The sequence below is a fragment of the Lathamus discolor genome, chromosome 5 (assembly GCF_037157495.1).
Source record: "Lathamus discolor isolate bLatDis1 chromosome 5, bLatDis1.hap1, whole genome shotgun sequence".
Lineage (NCBI taxonomy): Eukaryota > Metazoa > Chordata > Aves > Psittaciformes > Psittacidae > Lathamus > Lathamus discolor.
Window position 1 is genome coordinate 5,677,149 of NC_088888.1, and position 15,754 is coordinate 5,692,902.

The window sequence follows — 15,754 nt, forward strand, 5'->3', positions numbered from 1 at the left end:
ACATATTTAAAACTGGAAGGGAACCAGATATAACATACACCTGACTAAGCTTTTAATATACTCATGCTAGAAAAGTAAATTGTTCTCTTGGTTAAACACTAAAATGGGGTAATATGAATAATTGTTCAAAACATGCAAGATTTCTGTGATTAAACAAATGCAAAATAGAAAGTAATAAATAAATATTTTCTTTAGAAAACTGCCAACTGCCAGACATCTGCTCCTTTTCATATAATAATGATGGCTATGAATTACCAAAATAAAACACAGAAAAAGCACACAAAACATACACTCAATGCAAAATCTATCTGTTAGCTCATGACCAAGCAGAGACTGTAAATACTGATTTCTTTTTTTTACTCTCCCACATAGAAGAGTACCCCCCATTTGCTATCAGTGGAATTACAGCAGTGTAAAACAAGGCAAAATGGGAAGCAATTCAGACCTAATAATTGATTTTTTGAAGGTATTATAAACTACCTGAGCAGCCAACAAAATTTGACCTGAAATTGGTAAATTGCATTTAAAGCAGGACTTAATGCTCTTGTATAGTAATTCTGGATCTTTCAAGACAACCAGGCCATTTAGGATGCCCAGGCAATACATTATGGTCCATTTGCTAATTTTTTGTTCATCCTTCTGTATTTAAGAGAACAGAAATGACTGTACCTTGAGATGACAGATTTCAGTCATTCTGCGCAAAGTACTAGCCCCAAACCTAACCTCCTTCATATAACATCTCTTGAAATCTTACTTGCAAAATTAATTCTAATTGGCTGAATGCTGTGTTCTGTCACATGGAATGGAAATTGGTTGAAGAGCTGTAAACAAAGGTTAATATCAACCAACAGCATATCACACCGAGAGGAGCCACAAAGTTTACTGTGAGTTCTTGTATTTAACTTCTATATTAATGAGAGCTAAGACTAATTTGTGAGGTGCTGTAATCAACCGAAGGGACAAAAAAGGTATTTTCAGGGACCTGAAGGAGTTATACAATGATTAGATGCTGTAGAAGAATATTTGGCTTGAGAAAATGCAATCTTGTATACCACAGGAAAAACTGACCAGAAGAGATGATTTCAACAGCAACTCTGGAAAGTCACACTACTGACACAGATAGTGAGGAGGAGAGGGAACAAATCCATGTTACAGCTCATGTACACATATGCTGAGACAACATGCAGTGAGGCAGTAATAAAAACTCTACACTGGTATCTATGGTACTAATGTGTACTTAAAAGACCCCAATCATTAGTACCACAGCACTGTATTTATTCTCACAATGCCTCTGTGAGAAAGGAAAATACTGTTATCCTCACCTTTCTCATGGGAAATTTAAGCACAAAGGAGACACAGGGCAATACCCAAAGCAACTCACTTCTGTTGATTAGTGTAGCTGTAACTTCAATTCTGTGGCTAAATATGAGGTGCAAAGGGGGGTAAACTCCCACCCAAGGCACTGGAATTGCTTATGTAAATGTTAGGTCTGAATATAGGCTCAGCTCAGGATGAAAAACATTAAACACAGGAAATTCACAATCAGTTCCCTCACATCCTTGGCATGCTTTAATGTCATCAGAAAGTAGTGGGCAGCAAAGGAAGCCTTCAGCTGAGGATCTTCCTCCTCCTGCTGCCACCCCACACTCCCCAGAATGCTGTTCTTCAGAGACATTTCCTAGCATGAGAAGGATGAGACTCCCCTCTGGAGTCCCTCAACTATATGGGCAGCTTCACAGAGAGGTCACTGTAATGGGAAATGTGTTCCCCACCCAGGCCTTACTGACCACACGATTCACCCGAGGACTTCAGGAATGGCTAAATCTTGTGAACAGAGACTGCTGGAGGCTGCACATCCTACACTGGTCACTGTATGAGCAATGCTCATACAACAGTACCCCCTTACAGATTTCCATTTGGAGTCAGCAGACCATGTGGTTGTTTCTTCTCATGAACTCTGTAGATGACTTCAGATTTAATTTGAAAGACAGTAAAATAGAAATAAACATGATATGAAATATCTCTCTAAACTAGGCTGAAAATCTTGAAATAACTTCAAAAAAGGGGAATGGACTTTAATGGAAAACATCACACGATTACTTTTGGCCAGCTCCGTAGTTGGTGTAAAAACCCACTCATCTATTGAATTTAGTGTGCATCTAAAACACCTGAGCATCTTGCCTTTGCTTATAAAACCCCCAAAATCTTGATTTAAGACTACAAAAATCTCATCAAAACTGGCAGGCAATGTGGAGGTACTGTTGTCAGTTCTGGTCAATCATATCCTGGGTTTAAAGCACTTTCTTGTCAACTGCCTGATCTCTGTAATTCTGTTACTTGTTCTGGGGCTCCATTCACACTTCTGGTTTTAAACTGTTTTTCATTTCTTGGTTGCTATACAATAAAAACAACTAGACCAGTGGCCTGGATCTGCACTTGATGGTCTACCCCAGGTTCATTTGATTTGACTGCAAAAGTGCCTTCCAGATTAGGATGATGTTTAAAGTTCAAAATAGCCTTTTCTCAGCCAGTAAAATACTTGTGAACAAAACACACAAGAAAATGTCAGCTGCAATAGTTTGAAGTGTCACTAAAATGCTTCAGCAAAATAATGTGACATATTGGACATGATTATGACTAAGTTTACTCATGAATCATTATTAAATTCAGTCTTATTTGCTGGTACTGATTATGGCTCAATAGCATCGCATTGACTTCACTGGGATAGGCCACAGAAGAATCAAAGCCTTCATTAAAAATGTTTCTAAATAGGAAAATACACAAGCAACTGCTTATTCTGAGACTGAAATGACAAGTACATTTTAACTATAGAAAAAAAAACAAAACTAAATGTTGGCAAGTCAAGTAGCAAGCTTATAAGAGGAATTAAATACATAGATTGAAGATAAGGTTTTTTTGGTGTATGATTTCAGTGCCTAATTCTTGGAATCGGTTTACAGGTAGCATTTGCATTTACAACAAACTCAGACAGGAATTGCAGCCCCCAATAACTCTGTGAGCTGTTTATTTCTGCTTGTGGGAATTTCTGGTCCCCTCTTCCTGTGCCAACACAACTAACTGTTCATGCGGCCATACTGTGAATCAGATGACTGAAATGACCAGAGTCTGTCTCCAGGAAAACAAAAAGTTACCTGAAACACATCACTCTGTGCCATAATGATTCTAATAGGAACAGGTAACACCCTTAATGAAAAAGGAAATACTGCAGATAAATTGATCTCTTTTTAAATTAACAGTAAGAATAAATGTCCTGTTCTGGATTTGCCCTGCAAGACAGTTTTGTAAAGATACCCATAATTTTCTGTTTACTCTACTCTTCCTTTCAGTTTTGCTGGTTTACTTTCCCTGAACAGTTCTATCCTAGGTTCACTTGAAAGTTGTCTTAATCTAGATGTGTTTTCAATTTGAGATTGTTCCCCTATCAATTGGGCAAAATATTTCCAGTAAGGAAATGTAACTTCTAAATTGGAGACAAAATAAGTCCTGTAGAAGAGTGAACTTAATCAAAGTAGTTTATGACTTAGACTGGGCATAAAGTAATGCTCATGAACTACTCTTAATTATTGCAACTGGCAAATGAGATCACTATTAATTTATTTTCCCCTTAAAGGCCAAAGTATAGGGCCATTTAGTAAAGTTTCTTCTGATGTTAACCTGAGATTTATACAGGTTAACTAGAACAATAAAAATAATAACTACCTTGTACTTGCGGTTGCATCTTCTCTTGGAATCTGTGTTAAGTATATGCTTATATTTGGGTCTTTCAAACCATGAAAGCATATGCTTGAAGGCATCTCTGTTCGACATGTCCTTCTTGGACAAGGTTGCTCCTTTAAGGTTTCTGGGTCCATATTCCCAGCTTCCACTTCAAGTAATAGTTTGCTGTCCTCTTAAGTTATGAATCACAGTAATTTGAAAGGCCATGCCAAGACCGGATATCCATCCATATAACCACCCATGAAGAGGATTAGGCAAATTACTTTAGTTAAAAAATACAGTTTGGACAGTGGTCCAAAACTTTGCAACCAGAAAGGAACAACAATTTCCCAAGCTAGCACTGCTGATAAGAAATAGGAATCATAGCCTAAAATGCATAGCAAGTAAGTACAGGCTATGCTATTAATCACAATAATCAGAAGCAACCCACACTAGGAGGGCAGGTGACAAAAAGCCATCTCCCTCTATTCCATCTACATTCAGAAAGGACTGTAGTTCATCTGCTCTGAAAAACAAAGGCTTGTTCTGAACCTGAATTAGCTGACTGGAGTTATAAAGCAACAAAGTCAGGTCAGTCTTCATTTAAAATCAGGTTATCAATTGTTAAAGTGTCTATAGATGGGAACTTGGGCTACGAACACTACTTAAGATTCAAGCTGCCTTATTGTCATTGGTTTTTAAATCAAATTCTCTGCTTGGGCTGATCAGCCCAGGTAAAGAATGCATGTGTGTATGCATATACAAATGTATGTGTGTACTCATGGTTTTGGCAATACAGACCACCAGACCATGATTAGGTATAAGCAGGAGACAAAGCAACCAACAGCTATTCTTTCACTCTAGAGGCTCTAAGCCAGGTCAGTTACCAGAGTATCTCTCGTACACTTTTCTTCCTGACACTCCTACTCCTACTTCCCCAGTATCCTTTCATAGAATCTCAGCACCATCTAGGTTGGAAAAGACCTTTAAGATCATAAAGTCCTACTGTCACCCCAGGACTGGCAAGTGGTGCCAGTACAGTGGCATATGGGGCTACCTGAAGAACGAGGGATGGACATTGACCTGGGCTGAAAAAAATAAAGTACTTTTTACACTTTTTTTTTAAACTGGAATCAGCTTTGATTATCTTTCATCCCCGAAAGTATTGCACCCTGACAACTGACGATATATTATGGAAGTCAGAATGCACCACCCTGGGCAGGAACTGCTTAACCTCGCCTTGCTGCCAATAAAAGCAATATGTGGGTAACCTTTTCCTTAGTGGCTACATTTCTCCTGTCTTTCTGGCAGCCTTGCCCCACTGCTCATTAAAATAATTCAGTCTTAAGTAACTTGCCTTAGGTCACTCAGGAAAGTCTGTGATAGAACCAAGAATAGAAACCTGATCACTCTTAGCAAAGAATGGGATTACGTACATGGCTAAAACGACTCAGTTTCTTAAGCCTTTGCACGTTTGGGTCTTCTGTTCCTTTTACAGAGAAAATCTCTTGTACAAAATTACAATACAATTTTAAAACGAAGTGTGGAGAATGCATTGCTAACATGAAATACTTCTGTTCTGAAATGGAAAGTTTACCTTAATGGAAGATTTCTATGTTAAGCATTAAAGGTAAAATTCCTGTTTCAAACATCTACCTATAGCAATTACTTCACACGTTTTCTCCTATTTTCATTCTGATATCTTCTTTTTAATTGTTTGTTGTTCTTTTTTCAGATTCACCATTATTTGTTGGGTATAAGCATATGCATATGACAGCATTTTTTTTTCCCTGTAGGTCTCAATTTAACAGCGTAATAGATTGAAATCAGTAAAATATTTCTTTAATGACGTTCTTGTAGAACATGTAAGCACTTTAGGAAAAGCTTCATTTTATTATATTCCAAGGCATAAAAAAATGTAAACACAGGGCTTAGTGGAAAAAAAGTTTTAGTCTACAATCTGTGCATAAGGGTTTTGCTCATTTTATATAAACAGAAATGAAAAGAAAAAATAGTCTTTCATAATAAATAAATACACAATGACAAAGGTTACAATTGAAGGGATTACAAATGACAGAAGCCAACATAAAAACTTTCAGTATCGCACTTTTACTTTAATACGAAGACATTATTATCAAAGGAAACTACTTGAGAAACGCTTTGATAAAAATAATCTGACGCTATCTTTGAAGCGGTTTCATTTATTTTACTACCCACTGTGTTCCTTATCAGAAGGCCAAGTATAAGAAGTTTCCTAGTTTATGATTAGGAAAGAATCTGATAGATTAGAAGACTCAATTGAAGTTGGACATAATAAGTATTAAAGTATTACATGACATTAATCCTGCCATTCCATTACTCTCTCAATCATTGTGCACAGACTAATTATTCTGAAGCCAGTGTTCAGGAGAAAATAGAAACATACTTACACTGGGCTGGAGTAATCTCTTTATTGCATCAACAAGGCTAGCTCTGTACTGGTCCAGAAAGAGACTGACATTGAGAAGAGAAGAGAATCCAGATTAAAATGGGTTTTCAATACTAATGATACTAATGCAGATAAGTACAAGGCTAATTACATATGTTTACACCATGCTGTAAAAGAGAAACTGTGATCTACATTTCTGCCCAGTTCGGGTACTTCTAAATATTACGAAATACAGGAAACCAAATATAATCTAAACCAAAGCTAAAACATCATCATGAACAGATATTTATAGCTGAAAATCCCAGATCACATATGTCAGCTACGAAAAATACTACCATAGCAGAAATCAGGATCAATAGACAAAGTTAACATTTTACATGGTTTTTTTTCTTAATACAAGGTGGGGGTGTGGAGCTTTCTTAAGCGTTTTCTATTGCATTTCAGGTGTTACTATTAAGAGTATTTTTTCCTTTTAACTTCACAGTTGTGCCATTAATTGTTAACTATTCTGCATATTTGTTCTTTTTATAAGTCTCTCTATCACTGTAAAGATTTACAAGGCCCTACCTCCTCTCTCCCTCAGACACTGTTGTCCTCTCAAAAGTGAAATCCTTCATTTCCAGCATGGGTCTCACAAGGATAGCAGCAGAGTCAATTTTCCCATGTGATGTTGCCAACATGCTCAGCCCTATTTTGGTGTGATTACCTCATGATTTGAGGGGATAATTCATTCTTCATGCCCCTCAGTACCTTAATGTATATACTAATAGTGGCAGCCAGGGTGCCAATCACTCTTGACTAGATATTTGTGGACATGTAGTTACTGTGGATGAGAGTGCATTTACAATGGTTAGTGAACAACCATCGGATAGCAACTGATGCCTTTCAGTCCTTACTACCATGAGCTGCATTTATATTGCCAATTCAGATGAGAAACTCTGTCAAGCAGGCCACAAATAATGTGATTTTTTCCCTTCATTATTTTTCATGCCTTCTCTGCAATAAAACTGCTTCCCAGCCTGTGCCAAGCTTGAGATCCACACTACATGGCATTTTGTCCATTCTTCATGATACTTCCCTTTCCTTATTCTTAAACATCTCTTTCTGAAGAGATGTAGGTAATTTTTTCCCCAGGTTTGAAATTTCTTAAAGAATATAAAGAATATATGAAAACAGCTAAGAGAAAAAAGTAGTCTGCCAATCACACGCCAGTCACTGAGAACAGAATGTGGGGATATTTAGGTACAGACATGCCAGAGCTACCAATGAGTACATTACTACAATATTACATACAATAGCATCAAGCAGCTATGTAAGAGCCTATCAGGAAACTTGGCAGTGACCAAATTTCATCAGTAAAATCTAGCAGAACCTCATATGGTTGAGAAGATGCAGTAGACTGGGTATCTATACCTCTCTTTAAGAACATTTCATATAAAAGTAATACCTTTTGAATTTCTTCTCAAGATACTGAAGTACTAGCTAACAATTTCTGTGATAGGCTGCCCATTTAGCAATTGGTATGAAGGCTGCCCCTTAGCCTTGATTAATTTTACTGGAAGAACCTTACTGAAAAAAATGCTTGTTTGAATTTCATTCATTGAAACAGCAAGTGATAGGTCTAATACCTCCTGGGAGTTTTAATGACATTCACCTCAGGTAGATCCCTATTCAGATAGATAGCATAAGACACCACTTCAGCATGAACTTAGCCCCCTGCAGAAGAGGTGGAATACAGTGCATGAGTCATCTCCCGAAAGAATCACTAGAAATTACTAATTTTCTTCAACATAAAACATTGCAAGCATGCACACATGTAGGGGTGGCTGAGATCCTGTGTAGACAGAAGCACACTGAAAATGAAAAATGCATCTATGATATTTTTTATTTCTGAAAGCAGTGCAGTGAAAACATGATTTTGGGGCAGCTTACCAGAGCTAAATTCCTTTTTAATGGAGCTGCATACCATTCTCTCCTTTTACAATGAGATAGGAGCACAACTGCTGCCACCAATCTTGTTCCTTTACAATGAGGGAACTACAGGCCATTGTTCAGCAGAAACTGAATGTCTGAGAAGTTCAAATGGTTACATGACCTGCTACATTAGACAACTTCAATAATACCTTTTCTGTCCAACCCCAATTGAGATTTTGGTCGTATAGGAGGTTAACTCTTAGCCCTTTCAGTTTAGGAAATCCAGATAACCTGGGATGGTTGCCCTGGGTCTGCTCCCAAATTGTCCCTGCCATCTGAAAAGCCTGAACCTGGAAACAGGACCTACTTCAATTAGAATAGTCTCCAATATTGTGATTTTCAGTCTGTTGGTCTGTGAGCTACATACTGTGACCAGAGGGCGCACAGAAGGCTGGAAGCAATGTTAATGCAATGCAGTGACTTCAGGGAATATCTCCATCCTCCCTCTGAGTCAAAGGATGCCTTGGATAAGGAAAATCTTTCAGAAGTTGTCAGATAATCTGTGCTACAGACAGGACAGCACAGGATTTGGACCACGCAAGGAGATTTAGTCACATAATTTCTCTTAGCAATAGAATTTGTATGACTAAATACTACCAGAGCATACTGAAAATGTACCCAAGAGAACCCTTTAAAGCTCGCACCAGCTTAGTGAAATTAAATAATGTAGTGTTCTAAATCATTTACACTCAGTTCTCACACCTCAGTTCAAATTTGGCTTAGCTCGCCATTACTTTAGTGGTAATGTCTCATGTTTATGTAGTAAGGACACTGTGAAAGCAGTAGCTCAGGAGAGGAATAGCAAGGTTTTCTTGGGTCAGAAGGAAATGTGGATCACAGCAGTAGAGAGGCAAGAACACAGTTGAGGATTCAGACCTTGTTTAGGCAGTGCTCTTAACCTGCGAAATATGAATGAACAGGCAGGCAGTAATTTTAGATTACTATTAAAACCAAAATGAAAGTTTATATCAAAACCGCATAGAAGTAAGAGTCAGCCACAAGCAAACGAATTAAAATAAACCAAACCAAGTAGATTCCCAATTTGCTTCATGCTGATACCCTTTCATCTTGTCCCTCGCAGTAAGAGGCATATATTTTATAGGCTATGATGTGAACTTATTTCTCTTTTTGTATATTTTGCAACTGGTAAAAGAGCTTAGTTTACAGGTGTACTTCAGACATGATTACATTTATACATAGTGCCTACTGAATACAGCCATTTATCTTTTTGTTTGCCTTCAACTACACAGCTGACATAAACTGAACCTTGCTTCCATGTTGCCATATTCCAATGTACTTGAAAGTGTGTGCAAGAAATCAGGTTTAACATGAGTAATACATTTAAACTGAAGAAGGACAGAGATCTGACTGTGTTCCTGCAAAAAAAATTCCTTGTATTAAAAGAAATGCACTAACCAAGATGAAATTGACAGGTTTTAAGCTATTCAAAGAATACTTTCAGTTCAGTTCTACATTCCTGGTGAATCCACGATTCCCCATGACTTCAGCAAAAAAATCTTAGGGAAAGTAATGTGGGATAGTCTCCCCTGCTCTCTGTTGTGCAAATACTTATGCGTGTGCTAAACTTTAAGAATACAATCAGTCTAAGTAAAACGGGATATCATGCATTTCCAAAATGATATGGGGATCTAGACCTTATACTGTCTCTACATTACAATTATCTGTGAAAATGTTTCCCACAAGAGTGTGAAAGACAAAGGGTTTTCTATTGGCACAGTCCCATTGGCCTTCAAAATCCCTGGATTAAAAATTTCAGCAACATGTTTTGTAATAAAGAAAAGGATATACGCTTCCTTTTAAATAATCAGAAATCTGAGGTTCTCAAGAGCTTTGGAAGAGTCTTGTTTGTGGCCAGTCCATGACAGGCACATGTTATGTCTCCTCTATTCACACTCACAATTCCAGCACCTACATCACTTTATATCCACAAGCGTAGGGCAAATGAAAGTCTAAAATCCTAGCAGCCCTCACCTGGCCTTAAAATTGCCCCTCAAAAACATGAGGTTGGTGGATATACTTTGAAGTTCCATTATTTCAGTGGGTTTTTTTCCCAGTGTATCCTTCTTCCAGGTGTAGCCTCACCAAGATGATTTTTTTTTCTCTTATTTTTTATCTCATTGTTGACATTTTACAAGTTATTTCGGAACTGCTGAACCATGAAACTATTTTTATTGTCAAAATCCTGAATGGTTAAATAATGACTAGCTTTCACAGTTTGCCTCTTATTTATTTTATAATCTAGTTGAGCTACTAAATTTAGCTGTTAACTAATAGACTGTCTGTTCTGGGAAATAACTTATTTTCCACTCCTGCACACAAGCTTTAGGAAACTCTGACTGTAAATATATGAATATAAACATATCGCTGCTAGTTGTAATCATGTACATTTTTACTTGAACCTCCATGTGGATTTGGAATATGTTTATGAATAGAGCTTGTTTTCATGTAAATGGGATCAAGCAGTACCACTGGTTAGCTATTCAGAGAATCAGACAATATCACCCTTGCTGGAAATACTTCAATAAAAATTTATCCATGTACCTAATATTTGAACTCAGGTTTTTTTGCTTTCTAGTTCTCTGTTCTAATCTCAGATGTTATTGACTGACAATGAGCTATATGATGGTGTTAAACTGAATGCAATCTATTCTATCTGTTTTTATCACTGCATACTTCTGGTTTCAGCTGAGGAGCTAGAAGAGAAGAGAGATTTTTTTTTTTTCCCCTTTTCAATAGCAGCCCAAAAATTTCAGAAAGTAAAAATCCTGCCAACAGTTCTCAAACCAATTCTGTATCTCTGAAGAGAAATACAAGAAAATGCAAAGACGATTCAAGTTTGATAAAGCATGGAACATTTCCTCCTCCCCCCCCGTTCCCCCCCCCCCCCCCCCAGCCTTTTCATGTACGAGAAACCCCAGAGTCCATAATTAAAAGAATGATTTCTAAAAGAAACAAACAATGAAGGGATTTTCATGCTTATTAAACTATATATATGGGCACTTGCGGTAAGAAAATAGGGACAATTTGTGATGCACTTTAAACGAACCTGCACATTTCTATTTATTTTTTAGAAATCTATAAATATTTATACACTTACCTGCATCTTAAGTGCTTCAAAATAAATGTACAAAATACAGGGATTGAAAATGCATTATGTATTTTACCTGTCATGTTTGATTCTTTGTTTCCCAAGGAAACTACACTATTTCCAAACAGACTGAGAGGAGTATTAGGCAGGAATATTACTGCAAAAAACCCCCAACTTAAGTCTTGCTCCACTCTGCTGTACTCCCAGCACAAATAGGATGACATGGTGTGAGTATCAAGAATACAAGAGATGGCACAGCCAGGTTGTTTTGATATTTGTGTGAAGAACAAATTTAACTCTAAATCTCTTGGCAAGACCTTGCTTCACCCACATAATCTGGAGAACATCCATATGTGAGCCTTGTCTAAGCCTCCGAGAAGACTGCTGCCCTCCTGCTCATGTCCGCCAGCACTCTGATCTGACTTTCATACTTAATCTGATCTAATCCTGTCCAGCATTAACTTCATCTGTGCAATGAAACCTGGAGTATCCATTCTAATATTTGGTGAGGAAGGCATTTACTAAATTACTTGCTGAAATCATATGGTGTTGTTTAGCTCCTTATTTTAATCAGATGATGCATCTCTGGGGCACATTATCAGCGATTAGTTAGAAACCCTTCTCTGCCCTTTTTGGAAACAAAGAACTTTTCTGAAATCAAATGCTAAGAGAAACGAAGCACTGTTGCATTCTGTCAACAAACAGGTATTAGAAAAAGGAAAAAAAAAGGATGACTAAACCCACCTTCTCCCGTGCTATACAAACCCAGTAACTTTCCTGAAATCTGAATTGTTCACTTAAATAGCAAAAATATCAAAGAAAAAAAAAAACAACGCTTTAGAAGAATATTTTATCAGAAGCCACTTAAAAAGCACATTGTTTAAAAAGACAATATACTGCTTCGTATTTCCTTTGCCTTTTTCCTTTAACTATTTCTTAGTAAGGCAGAGAAATCCGCTGAACTGAGCTGTGCGAGGAAGTCTCTGTTTTTGTCAGGGTTCGGTTTCTCACAACAGTTATGTACAACAAAATATAAACAGCTTTTACTGGTTTGGACATTTAATGGGTCAGGAGCAAATGTCCGTGAAGGAGAGACAGATTCATTTAAAAATATCGACTCTTTTGAATAAAATTTGCAGATCTCTTTTTACACTGTCTCCATTTCTATAACACAAATGATTAATAATGTACCCTTTTTAAAGTTGGCATGCAGCAAATACAGCACAGCACAGTTCTGCAAATCCAGTATCAAAAAAGGGCTGTGTCAATAATCAAATCCATGTGCATAAATCATTAAACAATACAGCATATTGCTACATGGATCTATCTACCCTCTCATAAATTAAGTGCTGTACTCTCATTTTTTTATTAAGAATTCTCTTACAATTACTATGTGTCTGTGCAAATAGTATAAAGCCTATGTCTACAAATATTGCTGTCAAATTTATTTAAGAAATAGAATATGATAGGGGAAAAAAGCGTTATGAAAATCTTTTTTTCCCTCGGAAAGATTTTCCAGGGAGCAAAAAAAATATCCCCTTATATCAATAGTCAGATCTTTCCTAAGAAGTAAGCTAATTGAGCTGTTTGTGTTGATAAACTCCCTTTTCTCCAGACTGTTCCTCACTGAGCCATAATTATTTGCAATTTGCCTAAGTCGTCCATTTACTGATACGTCAAGCATGAAACAGAGGCAATTCCAGAAAATGGAAATGCTTCTCAAAATCAATCTTTGGGAAATAATGTGGTAGAAGTTACTGTGTGATAGAAGACTACCTTATAACTGTCACATGGAGATGAATATTAATTTGTTGAGGTTAAGGTGGCTTTGTGCTTCATTTGTTGACTTTGCTTAGCCATCAGCAAGCAGCACAGTACAATTACTCCAGCAAAGCTATTTTTCTAACATGAGTTTTATGATTTTTATGTACTTACCAGTCAGCACACATAACAATGTCAAAATGTCCTTCCAGTTGAGAGACATCTGTCTCATTATCCCATCGTAAAATGCTAGAGGAAAAAAAAGATTAAAAAAAAAAAAGGGGGAAAGAAAAAAGGACTTACATTTTTCATCTTGAGATTTTTAAAGTATTAATATTACTCTTATGTGACACAAGTGCTTTAAAAAGTACATGTTCGTTACTTTCAAAGATGAATGCAAAAATATTATTCTGTACGTTTTTAAGGTTTTAAATTTTAAAGCTAAAGAGCTATTTTTTATTATAGCAGAAAGGCAATCCACAGTGTCTGATGAGTGAATCACCAACAGGCAGTTCTGAATTAGTGACACACGTATGGCTTCAGATTTTTACCCCTTAACACCACTGCACGAGGAAGTGAAGTCAAAGTCTCGACAACCTGAATGAAACACAAATTTACAGAATAGATGTGAATTCATGGATCTCTGTTGCATCTGGCAGGCAAGTCAGTTGTGTTTCTCATTGATGAAGTGAGCATTCACTTGGGCTGGAGGGAGGGGGGAGAGGGTGAAAAAATGCCAAGCTTAACTTCAATGCCAGCTATGTTGCCTCAAGCAAGCTTAAAAATACAGCAGTGCTGACTCTGTCAACACCTATTCTCTCATAGGTGGTAAGTTATTTAATTCTTAGGTACCAAATAGTAGGCAAAAATGCACATATGTACAAAGTTCTTTGTTTATGAATGCTGCTGATTTACATAGCTGCAATGAAGAATTTCAGTACTTTGCTACCATTTAAAAACCAGTAACTAGTACTGGAACTTGTACATACTTAAAATATTATTATTATTATATGAAGATTTAAAGCTGCATTTCTATTTTTAGGATATAAAAAAAAAAAAGGAAAAAAAGAAAGAATCTATCCTTTTTCATTTCCTGGTTATTTATAATAGAAAGTAGATAAATATTTATGGGAAAAGTACTTGTGGGGGAAGGGTCTAATCTGATCTTGTCAGGTTGTGCATGCTTATCTCAGTTTTGTATGAGTCTTGACCAAACAGACCCTTCAGTCTTCCTGCAGCTATAATCTACTTCTGGTTAAAAGCCATCTCCATTCACATCCTACTCCTAATATTTAACTGAGGATCAGTTATAATGTGTTCATTCAGAAATGTTCCCTAAGTATACAGGAAAACAGGAAATTTTATACAGAGACTATACTATATGCAAAAAAGGCTTGAATATGCAGATAGATATGGTTATGGTACCACAATATGTGTTTACATGCGCACAGACACGAAATTTGAGAGAGAATGCTCTTAAAACATGGAAATTATGAAAGGAGAGGCCCAGTTAAGTTGGGAAAGCTTTGATTATGTGGGGCTCAGTATTACCAAACAGATCAGGACTCATTAGCCCATTTGCCCTCCTGGAATTTACGGACACAATCCAAAGAGAGAAAGGAGTAGATTAATTTAATTTTTCCCCCTCAAATTGAAAGTAATCCAGATTTTAGAAGCCTAGGTAGCTTTGCATACTGGCACGCAGCAGGCATCTAGTAGTGGAAAGTGACAAAGGAGAGTTCTCACTCTCGGCTGCTGACTGCCTGCTGGCTACCAGCAGCTTTTTCAACCCTGTTTCCGTGGAAACTTAGGTTAGAATGGTGAAAATTAGGTAAAGGTAAGTTTTGTGGGTTTAAAGCACGCACTCTAATACTTTAAGAATCCTGAAGCAGAACTGGAAATTGGTAGATGAACTGTGAGCCTTAAATGGCCACCTTTGGTTCTCATTGCTACAGAAACAGAGATCTGATCAGTACCACTATAGGGATTTGAATTACGAATTTTTTAAGCCATATATTTACTATACTTCACACACACAGTTTGGAAGGCAGCACAGGTGTCTCCTCATGGAGAAAAACCCCACCTCTTCATGTTACTGTCAGATTCCTGCTAAGCATCCAAAACCCAACATTTTCTGTGCACACCTACTGTCGGCACAAAGAAGTTTGTGTGGGTAGGTAAAGGCTCAGAAACCATAAAGCTGAGCAAAATATGGAACTGACGAGTTGCCAGGAGCATGAGTAGTGGTGCAACGTGACTGGCATGTGTGCTGTTGGAAGAAGTGAGCTAAGGGCCCCATAAGCCAGTCTTCCTCCATTTTCCTGATCTAGCACCAGGGCTGCTCTTGGTCTCTAGCTTCAGTAGAGTTGCATCCTTGAAGGCATGGCAATTATGCAAAGCCAATAATAAATTTACACATAAGATCTTCAAAATCAACTTAGCCACATATTTTCAAAAAGTATAGGAAAATCTTTATCCCTCTGCTGAAATAACCATGTCAACTAAAGATAATTTCTATAAAATAAATACCAACAGGACTCTGATCCCACTCAGGATGTATGCACACTGCTGGGAGAGATGCAGCTACAAGCTGTATATATTTATCCATGCTATCTTTAGCCGAGTGCAAGCATGACTAGTAAGGGAAGTGCAGCCAGGGTAGGTGAAACTCAGTACTGGCTGCAACCTCCAAAACTGTTTCGCTGCCTCACTCTGGGCTACCATATCTACACAATTACCCATTTAATGCTTGCACAAATTCGCAT

At 37.3% G+C, this 15,754-nt stretch overlaps 1 protein-coding gene across 2 annotated transcripts in view; it reads right to left on the reverse strand.

Moving 5' to 3' along the window:
* Nucleotides 1-15,754, reverse strand: part of CAMKMT (calmodulin-lysine N-methyltransferase) — a 208,759-nt gene that overhangs the window by 8,353 nt on the left and 184,652 nt on the right. For both annotated transcript variants that reach the window (XM_065679504.1, XM_065679505.1), the window contains exons 8-9: nucleotides 13,164-13,238; nucleotides 6,147-6,210 (exon numbers count right to left, since the gene is read on the reverse strand). In XM_065679504.1, the coding sequence (XP_065535576.1) occupies nucleotides 6,147-6,210; nucleotides 13,164-13,238 (139 nt within the window). The remainder of the gene's footprint in view (nucleotides 1-6,146; nucleotides 6,211-13,163; nucleotides 13,239-15,754) is intronic.